General features: G+C 33.9%; 4 protein-coding genes across 4 annotated transcripts; 3 read left to right on the top strand and 1 right to left on the bottom strand.

Annotated features, from left to right (window-relative positions):
• Nucleotides 1-1,657: 1,657 nt before the first annotated feature.
• Nucleotides 1,658-8,757, top strand: LOC114423714. The gene is made up of 2 exons (XM_028390574.1): nucleotides 1,658-2,302; nucleotides 7,169-8,757. Exons 1-2 carry the CDS (start codon nucleotides 2,019-2,021, stop codon nucleotides 8,550-8,552), a joined length of 1,668 nt encoding a protein of 555 aa, XP_028246375.1. The 5' UTR covers nucleotides 1,658-2,018; the 3' UTR covers nucleotides 8,553-8,757.
• Nucleotides 8,758-9,477: 720 nt separating this feature from the next.
• On the bottom strand, nucleotides 9,478-14,155 carry LOC114423713 (dolichol-phosphate mannose synthase subunit 3-like). The gene is made up of 4 exons (XM_028390573.1): nucleotides 13,933-14,155; nucleotides 11,673-11,782; nucleotides 11,264-11,371; nucleotides 9,478-9,873 (listed from the first exon to the last, which is right to left on the bottom strand). Exons 2-4 carry the CDS (start codon nucleotides 11,772-11,774, stop codon nucleotides 9,814-9,816), a joined length of 270 nt encoding a protein of 89 aa, XP_028246374.1. The 5' UTR covers nucleotides 11,775-11,782; nucleotides 13,933-14,155; the 3' UTR covers nucleotides 9,478-9,813.
• A 3,773-nt stretch (nucleotides 14,156-17,928) lies between these two features.
• On the top strand, nucleotides 17,929-19,726 carry LOC114421828 (FBD-associated F-box protein At4g10400-like). Its single transcript, XM_028387915.1, has 2 exons — nucleotides 17,929-18,682; nucleotides 19,238-19,726. Exons 1-2 carry the CDS (start codon nucleotides 17,969-17,971, stop codon nucleotides 19,661-19,663), a joined length of 1,140 nt encoding a protein of 379 aa, XP_028243716.1. The 5' UTR covers nucleotides 17,929-17,968; the 3' UTR covers nucleotides 19,664-19,726.
• A 3,773-nt stretch (nucleotides 19,727-23,499) lies between these two features.
• LOC114424248 (F-box/FBD/LRR-repeat protein At1g16930-like) lies at nucleotides 23,500-25,391 on the top strand. Its single transcript, XM_028391091.1, has 3 exons — nucleotides 23,500-23,616; nucleotides 23,721-24,401; nucleotides 24,847-25,391. Exons 1-2 carry the CDS (start codon nucleotides 23,500-23,502, stop codon nucleotides 24,267-24,269), a joined length of 666 nt encoding a protein of 221 aa, XP_028246892.1. The 3' UTR covers nucleotides 24,270-24,401; nucleotides 24,847-25,391.
• The last annotated feature ends 219 nt before the right edge of the window (nucleotides 25,392-25,610 follow it).

Here is a 25,610-nt window from a genome sequence, read left to right as displayed (position 1 = left end):
ATAGATAAATATGAATTTTCTCAAATAATAACACTAACACTGCTCACCAAAGGCACATAATTAAATGGCCAAAAGTCCATCACAGGGAATATCCCTAACAGGTACTACATTCGAATGAGTTGTCGATCTTAACTATGATGTTTTTTTTATTCAAATAGGCTTTTTTTGGGCATATTCAAGCTAATATGCATTGATTATTGTTTTATTATACGAGATTACAATTATAAAAGAGTTATAAAAAAATATATACATAATTGCAGCATAGTTTAATTTCAAGTTATTAAAATAAAAACTGTGATAATAATTATTTGAGAATCAAATTCTTTTAATTGTTAGAATAATATTGTAAAGAGTTTATTTTTATTTTTCCTTATTTTTTATTTATTTTCTTCCTAACAATAAAATAAAAATATACTAATATATTTATATGTGTTAAGAGTAACTCATTGATGGGGAGTTGCTCTATGATTAACAATTTTTAAGCAACTCTAAGAATATATTTATCGAGGAGTATTTATATGAGTTGTTTCATATTAAACAACATTACTTAAGTGTCTTTTTTCACTTGAGTATATAAGGTGAATTTGTTTATATAAATATCATTATTTACATAAGTAATCATAAATTTGCTTATATTGCTTAACAATATTATATCATAAATATATATTTTTAAGTATAATAAAATCTACAAAATTATTTAAATTTTTACTTTAACAATTTTAACATTGAAGTGAATTTTTGTTTAAAATACTTAAATTCATACAAAATAATAAGATAACAAAATTATGATGAGAGTCATATAAACCACATGGATTGAAGATGTTATAATACTAATAGCCTGATATCAGTTTCAGAAGTTTGGAGCATAATTTATTTTTGTCGGCAATGAATAAGGGAATAATGGTTCCTATGATTTTTTTAATTAATTATATTATTTCTTAAAAAAAGTATCTCACAAATAATGATAATCTTCTAATAAAGTGTGAATTGATCATGAAGTATTTTTTAAAATTACTTGATTAGAATAAAAAAATTACATTATTTAAAATATTATAACGTGGTTATAAAAAAGTATAAAAATACATAATATTTCATTTATCAACTCTTGAGAGTAGTTTGATTAAGTTGCTGACGAATTTAAACTTGTTTATTTATTAGAAGTGAAAAGTATCATCTATCAACTAATTATTATCAAACACTAACATTATAATTTCAACCTGAGTGAATTGACTGAACCGAATTATATAATTATAATTATTAAAAGAATGTAACTTCACCTTTTCAAATAATTATTTTTTGGGTGGAATCCCACAGGCAATATATGATTACACAGAATAAAGCTATAAAAGTCAATGAAATTAAATCAAGAGTCCGTCGGTTTCAACATTTCTTTTTTATTTTATTATCATCCATTTCTCATTCCTTACTCGTTAGTCGTTCCTACTAAAAACTACTGGAAATGCAAAACAACATTGCATAATAATAATAATAATCTTAAATAGTTTTTGTCCCATAAATTTGAGTCAAATTTGCTTTCAGTTCCTTAAATCTAATTACAATTTTTTGAGTCTTATAATTTAGAAATGATTTACTTTTGATTCCTAATTTAGAAATAATTCACTTTTGATTCCTAATTTTTTTAGTCTTATAATATTTTGGATTTTTTTTGTTATCAAGCTTTAATAAAGCTAAGGTGTGGTGTTTAACTTGTTTATTCCATTTCATCAGCAGCAGCAATGTACTTTTGGGTCACCAATCCACACACAAACACACAGACACCGGCATTTTCCAACATTCCCAAAGACAAAGTCCTAGGATAAGTTAAGAACAACTCCAATCTCTTGCACTTTCTTGTTTCCACATTATTATTATTATTACTACTACTACTTGTGTAGCGTGTGTGTTCCACATTGTTGCTTGTTGCCCTACCCATGATCTTGGAACTGAGATGAGAAGCCACATTGATTAACAAGAGCAACATTAGATCTCCCAAGTTGAAGTCTTTGGAGACACCCATTATGATGGGGGGTGTGAGTCTGAGGGAATCATGGTGTTTCTGCAAAGGGGTCAGCAAGTCTGAGAGAATGAAAGCTGCTATTTTTACAGGGAAGGCTCAGGCCATGGCCACAATCACCGCCACCGCCTCCACCGCCGCCGTGCCTAATGGGGCTTTCGGCACCGGGTTTTTAATCCACCGGAACCTTCTATTGACCACTCACGCCAATCTTCCGTCGGTGGTCGCCGCCGACACCGCTGAGATCCGGCTTCACAATGGTGTGGCTGCCACTCTTGTTCCTCAGAGGTAACCCCCCATTTGAAGGCAATGCTGTGATTTGGTTTTGCTTGCTGTAGTTTGTGTCATGTGTTTGTCATAATTGGAAGAAAATGTAGCCAAACTGTCATTATCCTTTTTTCTTGTTTTTTTTTTTGGGTGGTTGAGATTTTGTGTTTGCTAGGTAGGAGAGGGAGATAGTTATGCCAGTGGAGATGATTATTTGGCTTGAGGGTAGTTGGCTTTTGAGTTGAGATTTGTTTCTAGAAGCTGGTAACCAATGCAGTTAATGTGGTCAAGTTGGATAGGGATTCAGTTCTAAATGTTGGAAAAACCTTGTTGTTAGAATTGAGAAGAGTTCAGTTTTTTAGATCCTAGTATTTGAAAGCTACTTCAGGTTGGATCGGGTAGATTCGCTTGTGGAGGGAAAAGCTCCTGTTGCTTGATTTTTTTCTATTTATAAGACTTGAACTTGATACATTGTTTGAGGGGAACAAAACTCTTTGAACCAGCAAACATTCAAAAAGAAATATTAGTAGCACATCTTGGTTTTTTGGAACTATTTGTGCATGCGCAATATACTTCTTGCTAGTGTATTACTGTACAACACTGAGATATTCAACAGAAAGCCCTTGTCTCTATTTTATGTTTCATTTAATGATATATTCTTCCTTCATTGACTTTCTGTATACCTTCGATTCAATGAAGTTTGAGATTTTTTGCTACTTGTTTATTTTTATAGCAGTTGTACCTAACATTAGTTCACTTTATCAAAGGATATTCATGTAGAATACTAATGGTGGTTGCTAATTTAGTCAATTACTTGCTTATTAAAAATTAGTTAATTACTTATAGAAAGTTAAGTTCTACACGTATTAACCAGTATCATATGATTCCATTGCATGTGTTGATGTAGATTACATTGTTGTTGCTTATTCACATATTTGTAAGCTTAACTACTTAGTTTTCAGTACTGGCTGGCCAATCCTTACCAACTTGGCCTACAAGCAGATAGAAAGAATTACCAACTGCAAAGTATGGAGTCTTGTATATTTAATTTGAAACGTTGAATTTATTTAATTTATGGTCTGAGCTAGCTATTTCTAGGCAGAGCAGACCAAAATAGTAATTAAAAATTACTGTAAATGTTGGCTTGTGTTGTGTGCATTGATGTCAATAATCTAATAGTTATTATAGTTGGTTCTAGACTAACTATGATCCTTTGTAGCATTATTTATGTAAATGTGTGAATATGTATTCCTTCAAGATGCTGAAATTTATTTTCCTGACTATATATAATTCGTGATGTTCTGGCACTTGTACATCAAACTACACAGACTGGTATGATTCTACAGTCGGTAACTAGTTGTTAGCATTTTCATGTGAGGTATTCAGTAGTCTATGGTAGTTCCAGTCTTGTTCTTTAAAAGTACTTTATCTCTCTTAAGAACTTGTGTATATGGAATCATACAACAACAACAACAACAACAACGCCTTATCCCACTAGGTGGGGTCGGCTACATGGATCAACTTCCGCCATAATGTTCTATCAAGTACCATACTTCTATCCAAATCATTAAGTTCGAGATCCTTTTTTATAACCTCTCTTATAGTCTTTTTGGGTCTTCCTCTGCCTCGAATTGTTTGCCTTCTCTCCATCTGGTCTACTCTCCTCACTACAGAGTCTACCGGTCTTCTCTCTACATGCCCAAACCACCTAAGTCTATTTTCCACCATCTTCTCTACAATAGGCGCTACTCCAACCCTCTCTCTAATAGCTTCGTTTCTAATTTTATCTTGTCGAGTCTTACCACACATCCACCGCAACATCCTCATCTCCGCTACACCTACTTTATTCTCATGTTGGCTCTTGACCGCCCAACATTCTGTTCCGTACAAAATCGCCGGTCTTACCGCAGTCCGATAAAACTTTCCCTTTAGCTTGATCGGTACCTTTGCATCACATAACGCCCCCGATGCTTTTCTCCATTTCATCCATCCTGCTTGAATGCGATGATTCACATCCCCTTCAATTTCTCCATCATCCTGTATTACAGACCCAAGATATTTAAACCGTGTGACTTGAGGGATAATATGGTCTCCTATTTTCACCTCTGAGTTAGAAACCCTCCTTCTTTTGTTGAACTTACATTCCATATACTCCGATTTGCTTCTGCTTAGGCGAAAACCATGTGTTTCTAGAGCTCGTCTCCAAGTTTCCAACCTCTCATTCAACTCCTCCCTCGACTCTCCAAGGAGGACTATGTCATCTGCAAAAAGCATGCATCTCGGTGCTATCTCTTGGATTTGTTCCGTGAGGACATCCAGAATTAAGGTAAAAAGGTAGGGGCTAAGGGTTGACCCTTGATGCAAACCAATTGTGATGGGAAAATCGTCTGACTCTCCACCCTGTGTCCTAACACTAGTCGATACCCTATCATACATATCTTGGATAGCTCGAATATATGCAACCCTAACCCCTTTCTTCTCTAGAGCTTTCCACAAAATCTCTCTAGGCACTCTATCATACGCTTTCTCCAAGTCAATAAAAATCAAGTGCAGGTCTTGTTGGTCCATGCGATATTGCTCCATCACCCGCCGTAATAAATAGATCGCTTCCATGGTCGACCTTCCCGGCATGAAACCAAATTGATTCTCAGTAACTTGAGTCTCCTTTCTTAATCTCCGTTCGATCACTCTTTCCCATAATTTCATGGTATGACTCATGAGCTTGATTCCCCTATAATTTGCACAATTTTGTATATCCCCCTTGTTCTTATAGATTGGCACTAACGTGCTTCTCCTCCATTCCTCCGGCATGCGTTTTGACCTCATAATTTCATTAAAGAGTTTGGTGAGCCACTCAAGACCTCTATCTCCAAGAGTTTTCCACACTTCAATAGGTATGTTGTCTGGCCCCACCGCCTTACCGTTACTCATCAAAGAGTTAAATACCAGGAAATCAAATTACAGTCTTATCTTATCTTTTATTCAGCAAAGGCAAAAATATATAAACAGAAGGTTCAAGAATCTTATAGAAAGGCTATCGCATTTTCAATTTTTCCTTAATACCATTGAACATTAATAGTATGTTTGTCCCTCAAAGCGGACGATCAGGCAGAAGTTGGAATTTGTAGCTTCTCACAAACTAAGCTTTGGAATGTGTGCCCACATGGTGAAACGGGAAAACAAACACCCACTAAATAGTTTGTTCCCTTCTCATTCACTTCATATATATGACTATCTGTGCAAGGCATTTACATGATTCACCTCACATTTCAAAAATTATTGTCATTATTTACTTAAAGCATCTTAACACATCTTGAATATATAGAAACTGGTGTATAATATTTTTTTTGGAAAGTCATCTTCATTGCGTTTACACCTAGCTCACTTTAATTGCGGTCTCTTTGAAGTCTACCTTAATTGCAGCCTCAAAAACGGGGGCGGGGGGAGCTAACTGGTTTCGTGGGGTTGAGTTGGGCCCGAAGCTCAAATTCTAAAAACTTTATATACTTGATCTTAACTAAAAAGCTGGAAAAGGTATTTTAAGATGTAAACTTTTAGTTGATTATAATGGAAAATGTTGAGTGGTTGCATATACAAGATGCATTGTTATCTGAAATGTGAAAAAGTCATCTAAATGTTATGCATAATATTTAACAAATAACAAATGACAATTCATGATACATGGAATGGAATCATAAACAATCTAAAACAAATTCAAAGTCAAAATTTTGGTTTTGATGTTTTAGCATTTTGTCTAATTAATAATATAATTCTTAATAATTTAGTAGAGTTTTCTTCATAGGAAATGTTCCAAAAGAAAAGTAGACATAGAACACAGTTTCCCTTAGTAAGATCTTCATTTAAAATGAACCCTAAAAAGAGTTTGGGCTCATTTATTATACTGTCATACATTTTAATATGTCTAATTTCCCCCGTTAGTTTGAATATTGCATCCTTAATCTGAGAATTTTATGGATTTATGGGCATTTTATTAGTATACTTGAGTAACTTATTTACTATGCTCCCTTTGAAGCAAGTTTCTGCTGATTTTATTTTTAGTAATTCTCTATTTCATATTACCCTTTTAGCTGAAATTCATAATACAAAGAACATGGTTCTGCAGTAACTGACTCTGATGAAGAGCAGAATGTGTCATTATGTAGAATTTTCATGGTATTCAATGTGCAATGGAAGTTTGCTTTAGTTTGAGTACTTTTTTTCTGGCATTATGTATCCAATACTCTAGCATCTCAATTCAGACTCTGCATTCTGAAACTTCAGTCAACACTTTCTAGTAGCATGTTTGAAGTTTCTCCTAGTACTCCTTTTGGCATGTAGATACAAATGACATTTTATTTTGTAGGGCAGCACCATTTATCATTATGTTGTTTTTCATTCAATTTTGCAGATTTTGCAATTTTATGTTTCTGTTAACTTTGTAAACATATATTGAATTACATTATGTTCGCATACTGTTGTGTTTAATGACTTAATTTGCATTGTGGTCTTAATTTTTATTAATGATTTTAATCATATATATTATTTCTCTCTCTTTTTTTAAAAAAAAAAAAGGTGATTGCCTCACTCCCCTGCTTCAAAATTATGTGAATTTGGGTTTTTTAAATCTCATCTTGCTTCTTGCGTCGTTGAGACCACTCCTTTAAAAAGTCATTTGGTGGATATTCAAAGAGATTGGAACTTTAGTGTTTTCTACTCAGCTAGTCATTTTTATTTTTTATTTTGGGGGTGGGGAGCTACTTTTAGAAAATATATCTCATTGTCTTCTCCAATTAATTTATTATTATCTTATCATGAAAATCACCACTTATGGCAGTCCTTAGAGTGATTATTTTTAAACCAGAGCGTTATTTTTTTACTTGGTTTCAGGTTTTTCATTTCAAGTTCTGTATTAGATCTTACGATTGTGGGTTTAGATGACGCGGATGGAGACTCAAATGCACAGGGTCAGTGCCCTCACTACTTGAAGACCAGTTGTAAAGCCAATCTAGATCTGGGAAGTGCAGTTTACCTTTTAGGCTACACAGAGAAACAGGAGCTCACTGTTGGTGAAGGAAAGGTGGTCATTGCCACTGATAATCTCATAAAACTGTCAACTGATGGAATTCAATGGGGTCCCGGTTCTGCAGGTTTTGATGTGCATGGCAATCTAGCTTTTATGATATGTGATCCTATGAAATTAGCCACATCACCAAATACCAAATCGCCTTCAACTTCAACGTCATCATCATCATCCTCTTGGAAGAAAGACCACCCCATGCAATTTGGCATACCAATTCCTGTCATATGTGATTGGTTAAACCAGCATTGGGAAGGCAACCTTGATGAGCTTAACAAGCCAAAATTACCAATCATGCGATTGATGTCAACCGGCCCAAAGAGCGAGCACTCGTGTGCTTCCTTCACCCTGCGGCAAGTTTTCAAGTCAACTGAGGGCGATGATGATGACACCCCTTCCTCATCAAACAATGCCTCAAAGGCAAGGGATCAGGGACCAAGCTCTTCTGCTGCTACCAACGCAGTTGAAGAAGAAAGCTTGATCACTAATCCCAATGTTGCACATGTACAGGGAATCCCCACTCCCGAAATATACGAATCACCTAGAGTAACTGCTGTCCCACTCAGAAGGAAAGAAAACATACCATTACAGCTTTTGGACATCAATTTTCCTCCAAGGACTTCCAAACCTGCAGTTTTTCCACAATCATCCAAACCAAAAACTGCTGAAAATCTTGCCAAAGAACCTTTGCCCGAAAACCAAGTAGAAGGAGAACAAAACAAGCACACAAGGCCAACAACTCCTATTCCAGATGTTTCCTCAACAGGTTCTGTCAATGGAGCAGCTCAAAGTGAGGTTCAGTCTAGTTCGTCTCCCGTGGAAGTATATGAGATGCAAAATGGATACAGCAGCGAAGGAGAGACCATGTACTCGGCAGAAACAGCTGAGTCTCGCAACTACACAAGCCCCAGAGAGTTTAACTTTCAACAAGTGGGAAGGAGCCAGAGTTGTGTGAGTTACAATAGGTGGGGTGCTGCACCAAGAAGCCAAGTTGCACGCGGGATGATGGTGGAAAATCAGAGAAGCTTCATGCATGTGAAGAGAATGTATTCACAAGGTGCAACAACTTCTCAGCGAAGCAATGACTATTTCAGCCCCACTGTCTCCTCAATCATGAAACGTAACAGCGGCTCAAGCAAGCCACCACCCCGGCAAAGTGCTGTTCATTCTCCTTCACCCAGATGGATGTTTTGATTGATTGCTACTTTATATATGATGTTTCTACTTCATAAAGTAAAATTCAAAAAAAAAAGAAAATTTAAAGAAAAAGAGTATAGTGGCTTTATGTTTATATTCTTTTTGTTCTCCATATTTATATGCTCTTTATTTTTTATGAAACATGTGCAAAGACTAGTTATGGTGAATAAGAAATTTAAGCCAAAATGTAGATTTCTTTCAAGATGACTGAAGGTGATTACTATAGTTCCATGTTGAGTACAGTATTCCACCCTGGATTATCTAGTTATTGAAGTCAACAGAAAGCCTTGAATTGAAAACTCCCCACTTCACTTTAGTTCACACGTTCTGGAGTCAACATAAAGCCTTGAATGGCAAAGCATTCATTTATTTTGTTAATGATTAATTCCTAAAAAAAAAAAAACTTAAGAAGGAAGACATCTTTAATATTTTTTTTCAATCACGTTTTTTATATATATAAGATTCAAATTTGAGACTTTATTTAAGAAATGTAAGTTTAATTCTACTCAAACCATCATAATGTTGGTGTGACTTTTAGTTTTATTTTAAAGAAATTTATTTTTAAACGAGCTTTTAAAAATTAAATCATTTTTTTTCAAATTTAATATTTATGAAAGGTACAATGTACCCTGTGAATTGCTCTGAACTGACTAGCCCAATATGTAAAAACAAACTACTTCAACCTAGATGTCATTCTCGGCCTAAACTAATAATTGAAGTGTTGGCCAAAGTCAACCACAGTACAACCCAAACACAAGATTGCTTCTCTGCACCAAGTATGTCGTGGGACATACTTGACGTAAAAAATCACGGTTTTCCTGAAACTTTGCTTTTGCATTTTTTTTTCCTCAAATCATTTCCAAACACACTATGTAAACAACTCGAGTTGGTTCTGTTGAAACCATTTAATCAGACATGCCTATCAAGCCAAATTGAGCTATCATTTTTTTTTCCTTGATACAACAATGGTGACAAAGAAATTCGAATTTATGACTTCATCCAAACTACCCAGATCCCTTTCCAGTAATACACAAACACTACAAATTGCAATAAATTTTTTAAAATAAAAATAAAAATAATCACCAATAGAAAAAGCTATCCATTGATTATACTGAAAAGTTCATGTACATAAGCCAAAATCGAAAACAAACCCCACATTAGTATTTTGTGTATGAAGTTAAAAGCCAAAAATCTTTCGCAACTCCCAATCAGGTAATTTCAGAAGCTAATTCAGAAGATCATGAGATATGAGACTGCATCAACTGGAACTAACATCAACTCCTTTTTGTTTCAGATATTCCTTGGCCTCAACAATGTCCTGAAAAGAAGCAAAATAAGCAACTTTCTTTGGCGACATGCCACAATCAGCAAACCATATCTGAATTATATCTAAGAACAATCGCTTCAATTTTGCCACATCATGAATCCAGCACTTGTCCATTATAATCTGGTCATAATGATCAGCTCTACTGAATTGCTTAAAGGGAAAATAGGAGGATAAAACTAGTAATTGCATAATAACCATAATAATTGAACTATTTGAACAGAGTTAAGATTTGGGGGAGCAAGATCATTTTCTTATAGATGCAGTGCAATTTTGGAAGAGCAAGAGCAGTAAAGCACTCATAAATTGGGGTTGAGATTCCTAATGTAGGCAAAATTAGGTTTCTATTTAGCTGATGGAATTTACTTTCTGCCAGCATATGGAAAGAGGGCTGACTAAAATTCACAAACATATGGGAACATGAACCTTCATTGATGAAAGTATGTGTTGGAGATACAAAAACATTCATTTAAATCTACCTAATAGAGTAATTGAAGCTTGACATGGAACAAGGGGCAGACTATATGTCAGCGACAGAAGCATTGTTCAATGCAGATGATCCATTACAGTGTGATGGACATTCTTATACAACAAAGCAAGAGGGATATGAATCATAGTCCAGGCTTGCAGTATGCCAGATATGAAATATTAGAATATCCTTGTGATTACATTGGATTTACAAAATTATCCTTCTATCAGTTTTATGTCCAGTCCAGATTCTGCGCCTACATTTTTTTGCCAATCAAAATGATAAATATGAGGGAAAGGATCTTGGCAATATAATCCTACCAACTCCAGTGGTAAATGACACAGCCATTAACTCCATACGTAATTAGAACAACTGAGACATGCACCCCATGCTTTAAACTATAGAGTGGAGTCTTTAAATGTTTCAATGATCATAATAGTTAGAAACCAGGCCAAATAGTAATTTTTTTTTAAAAAGGGCCAAATAGTAGGTGGCAGGGGGAAAAACAAGTGTGCTTTGAGGAGACTTGTGACTGGCTTGATTTTGTGGTCATTCATCTTTAAGACTCTTCATTTTCTTTTTTACTTCTCCTTTGTAATATTATAAGAGGACATCTTATTCTTATAACTTTTTTTAATCTCAATAACATCTAATTTTGATGAATCTCAATAATAGCTAATTTTTCATCCAAAATAAGTATGTTGAAATTAAACATAATCATCTTTCAGTCCTGAAATCATTTATAGTTTATAGGTTTATTCACACAATTTTCAATTTCAAATGAGTAAACTACACATGCATGAACATCTAGTAACATCCATATTTCAAAGGCACTATAAAAGCACAAAGCCACAAACCATGGATTTAATTAAATAATACTACAATATCTAATGAACAGAAGGTGTAGAAGAATACCTTCTGCAATAATAGAGCTTCTTGAGGACAGGTTGGAAAATTCATCAGACCAACTCCAACCATTAAAAGACCATAACATCCTAAAGACACAACAAAATATATGGGTAACTGCACAGAGTACAGAACAAGGCATAGTCAGCATTATACAGGTTAGAATTCAACAAAATAGAGTTAAAACAGGATTGATTCAGCTGGAAAAGACCAAAGCAGTTTGCGTATAAGGCTTGGGTTTGAATCCAGCTGCCAGTAGTCCACCTTGGTAGGGGATCTACATGCACAACTATAAGCACTCATTGAGGCCAGTTGCATGCCCTAGCCTTGGAAACAGAAAGCAACCCTTCCCAAAAACTTTTTGTACCAAAAAACAAATAAAAATTAAAAATTAAGCATTAATAAAATTAAGACCTACCAACCAAGTATGGCTGCATGGAATCATAGAAGTTTGTAGAAGGCCAACCCATAACGCAGTAATGGCCATTACCAATGTCAAAATCTTCACAATATGCTTCATTTATCAATCTGAAATTATATAAATGTGTGTATAAATTCATTTATACAAAAAATGATTACAATTGTAAATACTTCATGACAAAAACAACATATATAGGTAATATATATTGTCTTTCAAACCTTCAGACAAGAGTACAAGACACAATAACCATAATACAAATCTACTCGCACAAGAATCCTCCTTGAATCCTTAATTTAGGAAAAATATAATTGTTGCCACTACCATCAACAAGGTACCCATGAAAAAGCAGAAGTCCAGTAAAAAATAAAGCCATTACTCAATCATCCAGGCTCATTAGGAAGAAGTGGATGAAAACCCCCACCACTTAAATCCACATTGCTAAATTAATGCATAAAATATTCAAACATAATTTTAAAATAGAGCTTTTAAACAAACCTTAAAAGGTACACTCAAACACTTAGACATAAGAGAAATATCTCAGCCAGGCAAACCCATTGAGCATTATAAGTTATCAGTTATCACAGATGTCTAGATTCTTAGTCATATTATAGTAGTTTCAAATACATCATAATTTTTCAGAATGCTCATATAGCTTTAAACATGATTTAAGAGGAATTGTCTGCATGTTATACATTCAGAAATTTTTTATATATTTTTATTACTTTCAAAAGTTTATAGTATCTTACAAATCTTTCCTACCTTCATTAATGAATCAAAGAGTAAGAGAGATCAAAGGAACCCAACCCTTAAAAACAAAATCTAACATAGTAAAAAACTTGTGTAGCTACTGCCATCAGATGGGATTTCCATGAAATTCATTTCACTGTCAACAATAAATATGATAGTTAAATGACTCAAAGCCCTTGCGCAATCTCCCAGCATCATTTGGAAGTTACAAGAATAAATTCCCAACAATCAAATTCATATTTCTCAACTAATCCAATAAGTAAAAGAGTAGAAGATTTTACATCTTAACCTGCTTTGATTTAAAGAATAAAAAAACATATTAAAAGGACCTTGTATTACTGGTCCAAAAGAAGAAAATAAACACTTCCTAAAAATCAAGACCAACTGGTCCAGACCTAAATGGAAAACAAATATCAAAAGAAAACAGAAAAACTCATGAATTGGATGAAGGAATTCAATTCATGACATTCAGCCATCGCACATCAAATGTATTCAAAATGCTAATATAGCCTTAAAAGTTAAAACTAATCAACAACCATTACATCAATGCAATCACCGCTAAAAACGTAAGTACATACAGGATTTCAAATCATTTCCTACCTCCAGGGGAAGGGTCAAAATAAATAATCAACTGAAACCACATTCATGAAAAAACCAGATCCTTCATGACTGCTTAATTGAATTAAAAGCTATTTGCCACTTCCATCAGGTGGGATCTCCATGAAATTCATTTCATAGTTTAATGCAACTCAAAGCCCTTGCGCAATCTCCCAGCATCACTTGGAAGTATCAGATACAAACCCTATCAACTAAAACCCCATGTCACAAAATGAAGGAACCAAGAATACCAAAAATCATCACACATCAAATGAATCAATTAAAAACAGAGGTTTCTATGATATTCAGAATGGCACCAATTCCTAAACAAAGAAAGCATCTATGACGGCTATTAAATAAAAATCTATTTGCCACTTCCATCAGGTGGGATCTCCATGAAACTCATTTCATAGTTTAATGCAACTCAAAGCCCTTGCGCAATCTCCCAGCATCACTTGGAAGTATCAGATACAAACTCTATCAGCTAAAAACCTATGTCACTAAATCAAGGAAACCAACAACACAAAAATCATCACACATCAAATGAATCAATTCAAAACAGAGGTTTCCAATTTCCATCATATTCAGAATGGCAGCAATTTCTAAACAAAGAAAGCATTTAGGATGGTTATGACAGCATATCCTAGAACTTATTTCAAGCCCGCAAGGTTATCAAACCGGAGAGTATACGTACTCAGGGGAGTTCTCTATAAACTCGTAAGAGTCTACTTCACATAAAACAATAAAAAAACACCTACGAATAATATACCAATTCAACATTTCATCACCACAATAAAGCAAAACAATAAACCAAGATGGCAACAACTAAAAAAAATATAGAAATCCAGAAATTCTAATGAATTTCATTACTGAACATCTAAACCAGATTGGAACGAAAATAAAGGATAGTTACAGCTTCAAAACGCGTTCTGAACTTTGAAGATCAAAGTGAGCGAGGTCTTCCCCTTCACCAAACAAGAATAGACGAAATCGCGAGTGAGAGAATACCAGAACCGGACTGGAGTAGTCGCAAAAAAGGATCAAGGGTTTGTCTGTTTAGTTGCCCATTAAACCTGCGTTTTCGGGACACGGATCCCCGAGTGTTCACTTGAGGAAATACAGACCGTTTATTAAAACCAACGACAGAGATCTATTCTATATGACTGGTGTTTGTTGGGACTTAAAGATATGTTTTTAGTCTTTTACATTTGAGAAATTATATTTTTTTTTCTTAAAAAATTTAATTTTACTTCATCAAATATTCAAAAAATTATTTTTTTTTTATCTCTTTTCATTAGATTAATGTTGTTATAATTTGTGATGGTTTTTTATCATCATAATTTTAGAAAATTTAATTTTTTTAAAATGAATTTTGATGATTTAAATTTTTTAACATATGTAAAAAGAAAAAAAATACTCTCACAATTTCACTTTACATCCATATTTCTTTTTATCTTTACATATTATGGTTGTTTAAAGTCATAAAAAATATCAATAACGGTTGACACAAGTGGTAGCCACTTGTGTCTCTAAATCAAGCAATCAAAGTTTCCAATCATGTTTAGTCTTTAGGTATAGAATAAATTGTGTTGGAAGAAAAATAGGTTCCAATCATGTTTAGTCTTTGGGTATAGAATAAATTGTGTTGGAAGGAAAATAGGTTCCAATCATGTTTAGTCTTTGGGTATGAAATAAATTATGTTGGAAGAAAAATACATACCGTGTGTATGCTCAAGGTCCCCAATGAAGATCTGTCACTACTTTTGACAAGAACAATTTCATACTAAGACCATGATTAAAAAAAATCATAAATCATAAAAAAAAGTTGTGGTTAAAAACTGTCACAAATTATAAAACTATGAACACAAAACTAAAAATAGATGTTTGAAAATTTGAGAAAATGTGAATTTAGGCCTAACTCAACTCCAAAAACCAACTCAATGGGTGAGGATTGTTTCTCACTTATATATTCTAACTTGATTTTATTTTTAGTCAATGTGGAATTTGAGTTTTTCCCAATACATTCCCTCACGTCTAGCCCTTCGTGGACTTGGTGTGTGAACAACAATGGTGGGTAACCCTTTTTTGATTAATCTTGAATATGAGACTTAGGTTTTTCCCAATACACCCCCTCACGTCCACCATTTCTTGGGCTTTTTGGTGCGTGAATAACAATGGTGAGTGACCATTTGGATTAATCTTGAATACGCTTTAATACCATCTTAGAATCTTAGAATGTGAGTTTAGACCTAACTCAACCCCAAAAGTTAGTTCAAGGGGTGAGGGTTGTCCCTCACTTATATATTCTAACTTAACTTTATTTTCAGTTGATGTAAAATTTGGATTTTTCCCAACATAATAAAAATATTTTTTTTAAGATCTAAAAAATCAATTACAAAAATTGAAGGACAAAATATATTTAAGTTATTTTTTAATATGACAATCTCAATAACTTAGTCTTAAACTCGCAAGTGTATCAAGTTTGCTATGGGACCACTAAGTTTGTTGCCAGTTTATCTAAAAATGTGTTTGTTCATTAGTTAACTTATGGTTCTTGTGAACTCATACGAGTTAACTCATGAGTTTGATAATCATGCAAACATGTATTTCTTTCGTCACATTATAATTGTTGTCTTATATTATTTTACATAGATCAAGAAAAACTAATAAATAGATGAAAAGAATAATAATTTTATAAAATTAACATTATCATCATTAATTTATTTTTTTATTTTTGTAGTCCATATCATTAATATTATAAGAAATGGAAACCATTGATCTTGATGAGACTAAAGCTGTAGGGGAAAAGGAATATCTTCAATTTAAAAGAAAGACTATAGCTTTAACGGATGCTACAATTGCAATTACTCCATGCTAGGTTCCAACAGCTTCTTAGGTACATTTTCTTCTAATAATGTTCTTCATGTCTTATCAAATTGCCATTCTAACCTGGGTCTATTTAAGCAAAAAATAACTCCTGTAGAATCATCTAGTTGAAAGCTAAAGCGTTTGAAACTAGGCACTTCCACATCAACCATTCAAGTAAATCATTATTCCATATTTCTTGCATGACTCATAACCATCACACCACTCTAACATTGCTTAGAAAAAGGATCCACCTCAAGATGAACCATAAACTAAACTTGTATCTCATGTGACAAGCATTACATCCACTGCATCTTCTACTTCATCATCAAATTTTACTCGACCCACACTTCCACATGTCACCAAAAATACTTTGGCACAATACTTTCGAATCTCCTTCAGCTTCCATGTCGGTTATTCCCTTTTATGGTTCTCCCATTGATGATCATTTTGAGCATGTTGAAAAATGTTTGCAAGATGACATTCTTTTAAACTCAAAGGTACTGAAATCTTTGAAATTGTCTCTTTCAAAACAATTTGGAGTTCATTTTGATGTTATCGTGGAAGAACCTATTATGATGTAGACTTTTTGTTATGAAAACTTCATGATGTTTCCTTGTAGATATCTTGGCTTCATCATGTTAGTCAATCCTACATCAAGATCCATCCTGAAGTAGCTTACTTCAACATTGATAACTAATGTAAGTTGTTGTTGGTGTCTTGTTTAATCTTTCCTTGGTGAAGGTTTTTGAATAGTCATCATTTCTTTATTCTGATGTTCAATATCAGAATCTCTTAATGACTTGTCTCATCTTCAACTCTATGCATCTTTTGATTAATCCTCAATCATTGTGATTCATATGAAAAACAAGATGTTGCTTTATCATTATAATGCTCCAATCTTAGAGTCCTTCTAAGTCTTTATTCTAGTTCAGCTTATGTACATCATTATGATGTTTCATTCTCAAATTCCTTCAAGGTCTTGACTTTGGTTTAGCTTTATTATGATGTTGTCTTCTCATTATAGCCTCTGATATTCATTTTGAGCAAGACCTTATTGATGTCCTTTACAACTTGCTAAGATTAAGGTCTTTATAGGAAGCTCTAACTCATCATTCAAATGGAGTTTCATTCAATCTTCTGAGAGTTATTTCTTTATGCAATGTTAAGACATTCTTTATAAACTTGTTTCGAACTCATTAGAGTACTTGTTCTGATATGCTCTTTATATTTTCAACCAAAACACTTAGCAAATATTTTAGCTTGCATAGCTTTCCTCGACCATCTTTGTAATTTTCTTTACTAATAGTTTGTCATAATTAAAACCTCGGAGTCTAGATTCAACAAGAGTCAGATGGGTTAGTCACATGTATATTTTTTAAGAAAACTTTATTTGTAAACTCTCGTTTGTTTAAAGTAATTGGTGATGTTAGAATAGTTAATAAGAGACTAAAAAGATAATTTACAAAAAATACATAGTTGGAAAACATTGCTATGTCATCAGTTAATGCTTTACTTGACAACAAGGAGTAAAATTGTAAATAAACAAAAATACAAGGATGAAAAACACTAAAAAACTTGTTTAGAGATTAAAAGCAAAAAAGGTGAAAAGTTTAGAAACCAAAAATATATTATACCAAAAAGATGATAATGTAATACTTGTTTTTCTCTAGAAAAGAAGTGTAATTCACTCTAATAGTTTTAAGTTAAATGGACTAAACTATTTATTTTAACATAAGAAGGGAAGACAATATAATACATGTATCACTCAGAAGAGTGGAATGTAATTTACTTTAATTTTAACTATATAAAAGTAACTTCTTTTTTTCGTGTACAATACGCAAACTTAAAATATTATTCATAAAACAAACCATTTAATAAGACCGGTTACAACATAATATTAAATTCCATCTCATTAAATGAAATTTAATATTATATTGCATTTGCTTTTAATGAATATGTATTTCATTTATTAGGAAAGGATTTCATCTGCTTATATATCTTTGGAAAAAATCAATACAAGAACAAAAAACTTCATCTACCATTCTCAAGATCATCCTTGCCTTCCTCTGAGTAATAGAAAAATGGAAACACAGGACAAGATCAGCGCATTACCTGATGAAGTCTTGGGTCACATTTTGTCTTTCCTTTCAACTCAAGAGGCCATTTCCACAAGTCTTGTCTCTAAGCGGTGGCAGCCATTGTGGCTCTCCATCCCCATCCTTGATCTCGATGACATAACTTTTATCCAAAATGGTAAATCCTACTCCTCCTTTTTTAATTTTGCTTTTGGCTCCCTCCTAGCACGTAATGTGCAACAACCCCTCAAACTTGCACGCCTCCGCTTCAACTCTTGCGGATATGACAACAACTTCCCCTACTCCCATTTCAAGATATGGGTAAATGCTGTTATTCAACGTGGTCTTGAGCACCTTCAGATTGAGATGCCCCGTCCATTTGAGTTGCCAAACATTATCTTGAATTGCAAAACGCTTGTTGTTCTTAAGTTGTATCGGTTCCGTGTGAATGCTCTTGGGTTAGTTCACTTACCCGCACTTAAAACATTGCATTTGGATAATTTTACTATGTTGGAGACTTGGCATCTAGCAAAGGTTCTTCATGAGTGTCCCATTCTAGAGGATTTGCGAGCGAATAATATGTTTTTTTACAACAAGTCAGATGTGGTAGAGTTTCAGATCATGCCCAAGTTAGTGAAAGCAGAGATTAAAGTTAATTTTAGGTTTGAGATTCCTCTGAAGGTAGCATCTAATGTGGAGTATCTGAGATTCTTCATCAAGGTAAGAATGGAAAAAAGAAAAAAATGTGTAGTTTCTTAAATTGTTTTCCTATTTTGATAAAGAGACACTCACATTTATGAGAAACATTGTATGTTGCATGGTTTGGGTTCACCCTTGGTCCAATCAATCTCCATAAGATTGTTAATTGAATATTTCAACTTATAATAAAGAAGTCATAAAATTGACTACATGTCATATGGAGATTGATTGAGACAATGAATATGCCATGGTCAAATCTACAATAATTTCTCATTTTTGGCACAATCTCTCATTGGTTGAATTTCATGCGGATAACATTAATTTGGGAATGAGATTCCCTAAATATGGCATAAGACCTACATATCTAGTGACATACACTATTTTCATGTAGGTCTCATTAGTGAAGGAATAAGATCCACCAAATAGGGTATAAGACTCGTGTATTTAGTGGGATTCAAATAAAATTTTAATAAGATAATGTTTTAGAAAATGAGTCTCAAAAGAGTGTGTTGTTAGCATTTTTCTTCTAGATAATTTCACTAATATTTTCATGTTTTGTCTTTACAACTCTTGCAGCCTGACACAGAGTGTTTTCCTGTGTTTCACAATTTGATTCACTTGGAGGTCAGCTTTTGGTTCGTTGTTAGGTGGAATTTGGTGTTTGAAATGATTAAGCATTGCCCTAAGCTTCAAACTTTTGTGCTTTTTTTGCCATTGGAATCATTTCCTCCCATGGTTTGGACTTTCCCACAAATTGTTCCTGAATGCATTTCTTCAAAACTAAGAAGGTGTACTATTATGAATTATAAAGGTAAGAAGTATGAGCTACAATTTGCAAAATATATATTGCAGAATTCAAGAGCTTTACAGTCCATGACAATCCATAATAAAAGAGTCAGAAATACATATTTCGCAAATCCTCAGGACAAGATTAGAATCTTGCAAGAATTAGCCATGTGCCCAAAGAGCTCTACAACTTGCAAAATTTTATTTAAATCATAATTAGTAGGCTTGTAAGTGGGTACTAATTGTTCCTAAATAATTATTACATTTTCAATTGGTTGATGCAACTTATGGTTTTGGAACATCAATTTGTTGTTATGAACTTATGATATATAATAGTTGTTGAATTGATATTTGGTTTCTCACATTTATGTTTCTGTATGGTAAATGTTAACTCTTTTAGTGTCTATTTGCCTATTCATCTGGTTCATTTTGTATTTAACCTATTTGTTCTTAAGCAAACAAGACTAGATTTAAAGGTCTTAATTTTGAGTATGTCTCAACATCTTTAAAATGTACATCCTTAAATTAACCTTTAAATTGTTTTGAGCTCATGACCACCCAGGCTAACCTCATAGAAATATCTTAGAATAGGTTATGTTCTCTAAGCTCACCAAACCCGTATATTGACCACATATTGAATTTTAGTTGTGGGCAAACATCTATGCTTAACACGAAAATTCTTCTAAACTAAGCATAATCTGATTTTTTTGTTGCTTTATTAACCTTGTTTCTATCTTTCTAATGCAAAATAGGGAAATTCTACCATGTGTGCAAATTTTGAAGGGTATTAGTACCTTCTTAGACTAAATCAATAAATTATAATATAACCACATGTGGTTATAATATTAATGTAACAAGGAACATATAATATGGCTTCGAGTGAATATAGTTAATAAGGTAAACTATGTTTTTCATCATTGAACTCTTCGACATTTATAATTTTGGTCCCTATTCTTTTTGACAACTGGTCAATGTTCTCCAACTTTTTTTTGTCTTAGGTCTTGGTCATTTTCGTTTGTTTCATTGTTAAATGATTATGTGATGCTTACTTTTATTATTATTATTTTATTATGATACATTTTCTAGTCATTAAAAATCGCCAAAAATTGAAGAACACATAAAAAATCAATGAAATAAAAAAATGGATTCAGATTAAAAAACAAACCATAACCAATTAGCAAGAAACATTGAACCCAATAATAATGAATCAACTCAATTGAGAGAGCGATGGCCATGTACAACAAGTCCTCCATGAATCAAAAGAAAATATGCATGCGCTAGTTACTCAATATCTAATTTGTTGTCTTGACCATCTGCAATTACATTTTTCATCATTTCATAAGCATAAAACTCAATGGCACTTTCTGGTGCTACGTCCACAACCGACAATCCATTGCCTTAAATTCACGAATCCACCTTCACAACATGCGACAAGTTAAGCGATGATGTGAAGGTTGTTGTGTCATATATATGATATCTAAGGGTCACAGATTTGGCCATGGAGACCACAGACCTGACCATAGAGGTTGTACATCTAGCCATAGAGATTGCGAACCTGGAGATCTTGTTGTTTGGGTAGGGCGTTGACGCCGACGATGAGACACATAGAGGGTGACAACAACGACACACGCAATGACATATAAGTCACTTTGGAAATGATGTTAGTAAAGCTACACATAAGGTGTATAGTTATAAATGAACCACACATATTTTCTACATACTGATCTAATACATTGCGAGAGAGTTACACTCAATTTCATAGTATTAATCTTTTTCCTGGTACCTTGCATGCTTTTTAGGTTCTTGCAATTTGTGACGACTATCAACTGTCACATTTTATTAATCCTTTCAAAAACACTTTACTTCATAGTAAAATAATAATAAAACTAAACATCATGTCATCATTTAACGGTGAAATAGATGAACAAGACTAAATCCTTGAATGGGAAAAAAGTTGGATAACATTGAATGGTCGTTGAAAAGTTTAGGGACCAAAATTGTGAGACACCGACAAATCGGTCTCTAAAAAATGAAGAACACAAATTTAGTCTTTGAATGTGCAAAAAATGCAACAAATTAGTCTTATAGATAATTTAATGACAAATTGGTTTGTAAACTTTACAACTAAATGTGATAGTTTGCTCCACTTAGAGATACCATCTTCATCTTGCCTTTCCAAAAGTGATAGTTTGCTCCACTAAAAGATCCCATCTTCCCCTTGACCAAAGAGCTATGATACCACTCTAATGAAAAAATAAATCAACACAATAACAAAATCAATAATAGAGCAATATGCAGTGAAAATAAATTTTTTAAAACTTGCAAGAACCTATGAAAAACAACAATAAAATATAAAATGCAAAATAGAAATCAAGAGTACACAAGAGACACAATTTGTTTAACATGGAAAACCCCTCAATGCAAGGGTAAAAATCACAGATCGTCCAAACCAAAGAAATAACTTCACTATAATCAATAAAGGTACAAGAAAGTTTCCAACAAGTACACTGAAATGTGCTACTAATAGCCAAATCAAAATAGAATATCAATGCTTACAATAAAAAGATAGGAAGATGAAACCCCAAAATGCAGAATAGAGAATGCAAAACAGTTAGATATCATTTTAACAATTCAACCGAATAATTTAAAATATCACATGTGTAAAACCTACCGTCAAAAACTAAGTCTAATCCAACAGTGAATGAATCCATAGTTGTAATATGAAAAATCTTCTCTAATGAGTGTGCAAAAATCATAATAATTTTTCCTCGTAAACCCAACAGACAAGAGCTTTACCAGACGACTTTTTGTGTCGCATTCTCTTCTTTCTCCGGGAGTTGCTACGTGCACCCAGCAAACAGTGAATGGATGAAAATGCCCTTCTGCAAATATCATTTCCGGATGAACATTCTTCCTGAATCATTCCGGAAGACACTTTTTCCGGGAAATTTCCGGAAGACCCTTCTTCCGGAAGAACGTGATTCCGGAAGAACTAAGGAACACTTTCCGGAAGAACGTCATCCGGAATGTTTCCGGAAGAAAGTTCTTCCGGAAGATAACCTTCTTCTTCCGGAAATTTTTTTTAAAAAAAAATGATATTTTTTTAATAATTTAATTTTAATGAATAAACTAAGTTATAAAATAATTAATATTATTATACATAAATAATTAGTGAACATAATTATGACTAATATTTGTAATTTTTTTACGTGCATGTAAATGTAAATATTAATTCGTGTGACAATTTAGTATAATTTAAATCATAAAAATTAATTAATTCGTATATTTTATTAAAGATATAAAATATTTATTATGATAACATTTAATTTGTATTACAAAAGTTAATATATAATAAAAAATGATTATTATTTTATAACAATGTCAAGAAAAAATAATTTTCATTTTATAATAATAAGTAAAAATAAAATAATATTTAATGCATATGTAATGACGATTTTGCCCTATGTAATTTTCTTTAAATTTACTGCGCTTCACGCTTCCATTTCTTACTGCGCTCCATCCTTCGTTGCTTTCTTTCGTTTTCTTGCTATTGCTTTCCACGCTGTGTAGCTTTGAAGATTTGGTGGTCCCGTGAAGTAGGTGTTCCGTATTTGAAGATTTGGTGGTCCCTGTGAAACAGGTGTTCCGTATTTGAAGTTTTGTTAGTCGTTGTTCTTCCTATTTCGTCGAAAGTACGCATTTATGGATATTTTTTGCGTTTTCTGGCTAGTTTTTAGAGAAGAAAACCAGTAAAAAGCTGTTTCTGGAAGAAATTTTAAGTATAGGAGGAAGAAGTTCCGGAATGAGAATGTTGGATTTCCGGAAGTTACTAAGGCTCATTCCGGAAGAAGTAGTTCCGGAACTACTTCTTCCGGAATGAGCCTTAGTAACTTCCGGAAGAACACTTCTTCCGGAAAGTTTCCGGAACAGGTTCTTCCGGAAGCCTCTGCCGTGAGCCCTTTTTCCCATTTTTTCCGGCGTCTTCTACTCTCGTCTTCTACCCTAAGGTTACTATCCTAAGGTAACTATCCTAAGGTTCCATTGCTACAACAATGCTGCATATTACAACAAAGGGTAGGGAGACTAACCTGTTCGCGGAGAAGAAGAAGACAACCTTGGCGCGCCTCGCAGAGAAGAAGCAGGTTCACGGAGAAGAGAAGAAGAAGCAGGTTCACGGAAGAGAAGAAGAAGCTGTTCGAAAAAAGTGTTTCTTTGGAAAGAAATTCGTGCTTTTTATAATTTTATGTTAAAGGACAAAATGACCCATTCATAAAAATTGATAGGTGCACCTAGCATTTCCCTCTTTCTCCCAACTCACGAAGCCATTGCCACGAGCCTTCTCTCCAAGCGCTGGAAGCCGTTGTGGCATTCCGTCCCCGCCTTCGACCTCGACGATGAACCGTTTCTCCAAAACGACAAACCCTACTCCTCCTTCTTGACGTTCGCCTACGTCGCCATTCTCTCTCGCAACCCCTCCCACTCCATCACGCACTTCCACCTCAACTCCAGCGTGTGCCGAAACCAAAACGACCTCCTCCATTTCAACATATGGCTAAACGCCATCGTTGTTCAGCTTGACGTCAAACACCTCCAAATCGAGGCACCGCGAAATCACAGTCTGGCGCTGCTCCAAATTTTGAGCAGCATCTTCAACTACAAAACGCTCGTCGTTCTCAAGCTGTGTCGGTTGTTTGTGGACAGTAACAGTGTTGAGTCCGTACACTTGCCAGAGCTCAAAACTCCGCCTTTGGATGATGCTAGGATGTTGGAGACCCGGTATCTTCCCCATTGTAGAGGATTTGCAAAGCGACTAAGGTTTTAATTTCTCCCCACTCAGTTGTTCTAGAGTTTCAGAGCATGCCCAAGTTGCTGAGGGCTAATATTTATGAAAATTACGGGTTTGAGATTCCTTTGGAGGCACTTTGTAATGTGGAGTATCTACGATTCTGTCTAGGTATGAATGCAAAACGAAAAAAAAAACTTTTTACTTTTCTTGTTAAATTGTTTTCGTTTTTAGATAAACAATTTTTGGCTTCATTCCTTAGTTGCAAAAGGTTTTAAAAAGCGGTCTGGGACTGTGATTGGGACCGCATCCACCCTAATTGTCCCCGATATCAAGAAACGCGACGAAATTGCTACACTACCGATATTTAATCCAACTAATCTCCAAGTAACCGAATTTCTCAACAAGAAAAAGTTAATAAACTTGGGTACAATGATTTCTTCTCTTTTGGACTCGCTCTCTTAGTGGTTGAATTTTACGCGAGTCCCATTAATTTAGGCCAAGGTTTTAAATTATAGAAGAGTGTGTTTCAAGAAAATAGTCTTAAAACATTGATACTAGCAATCTTCTATTAGAAAATGTCACCAGTATTTTTCATGTTTTGTCTTTAAAACAGTCACTGATCAACCACCAAGTACGCTTTCCTTGGTTTCACAATTTTATTCATTTGGAGCTCATCTTTGGGAGATTTATGAACTGGCATTTGATGTTGGAAATGCTCAAGCATTGCCCCACGCTTCAAACTTTTGTGCCTAATTTTTTCCTGTTGAAAGGTATTCTCGCGAGGTTTGGTATTATACAGAGTATGGTCCTGAATGCATTTCTTCATAGCTAAGAAAGTGCACTGTTCTGAATTATAAAGACAAGGTCTGCAAGCTGCTATTTGTGAAATATATTGCTGAATTCAAGAACTTTACATACCTTGACAATCCATAATCCACAATTTACAGCATCAGCATTACTTATTCCTTGAATCTTTGGGACTGCTGGGCAAGCTTGAAAAGCTACAAGAATTGATGGTGTTTCTGAGGAGCTGTGCAAATTGCGAACTTTTATTTATATGATTACATATATAGGCTTCTAGATAGGTGCAAATTGTTCTTGGATGATTACATTTTCAGTTTGGCTTCTACATTAATGCAACTCATTATTTTCGAGTGTTGTTAGGCTTGTTATGAACTTATGATATATATTAGTTAAATCAATATTTGTTATCTCATATTTGTGTGTATAATATTGGTTAATTCATTTAGTGTCCATTTTCCTATTTATCTGCTTGGTATTTGGCCAGTTTGTTCTTGAGTAGATAGGACTGGATTTAGATCTCCTAACTTGAGTATACTTCAGCATGTCTACAAGGTAGGTCGTTAACCTCTAACT

Source organism: Glycine soja, chromosome 8 (genome assembly GCF_004193775.1).
Source record: "Glycine soja cultivar W05 chromosome 8, ASM419377v2, whole genome shotgun sequence".
Classification (NCBI taxonomy): domain Eukaryota; kingdom Viridiplantae; phylum Streptophyta; class Magnoliopsida; order Fabales; family Fabaceae; genus Glycine; species Glycine soja.
This window is presented reverse-complemented; position numbering and strand designations above follow the sequence as displayed.

Coding starts and splice junctions, on each gene's coding strand:
- LOC114423714 (XM_028390574.1), top strand. CDS start 2,019: ATGATGGGGGGTGTGAGTCTGAGGGAATCATGGTGTTTCTGCAAAGGG. Junction 2,303..7,168: donor GCCACTCTTGTTCCTCAGAG/GTAACCCCCCAT, acceptor ACTTGGTTTCAG/GTTTTTCATTTCAAGTTCTG.
- LOC114423713 (XM_028390573.1), bottom strand. CDS start 11,774: ATGAAGCATATTGTGAAGATTTTGACATTGGTAATGGCCATTACTGCG. Junction 11,372..11,672: donor CATGCAGCCATACTTGGTTG/GTAGGTCTTAAT, acceptor TACTCTGTGCAG/TTACCCATATATTTTGTTGT. Junction 9,874..11,263: donor AAGCTCTATTATTGCAGAAG/GTATTCTTCTAC, acceptor GCTTCTTTTCAG/GACATTGTTGAGGCCAAGGA.
- LOC114421828 (XM_028387915.1), top strand. CDS start 17,969: ATGGAAACACAGGACAAGATCAGCGCATTACCTGATGAAGTCTTGGGT. Junction 18,683..19,237: donor ATCTGAGATTCTTCATCAAG/GTAAGAATGGAA, acceptor CAACTCTTGCAG/CCTGACACAGAGTGTTTTCC.
- LOC114424248 (XM_028391091.1), top strand. CDS start 23,500: ATGCTGCATATTACAACAAAGGGTAGGGAGACTAACCTGTTCGCGGAG. Junction 23,617..23,720: donor GAGAAGAGAAGAAGAAGCAG/GTTCACGGAAGA, acceptor ACCCATTCATAA/AAATTGATAGGTGCACCTAG.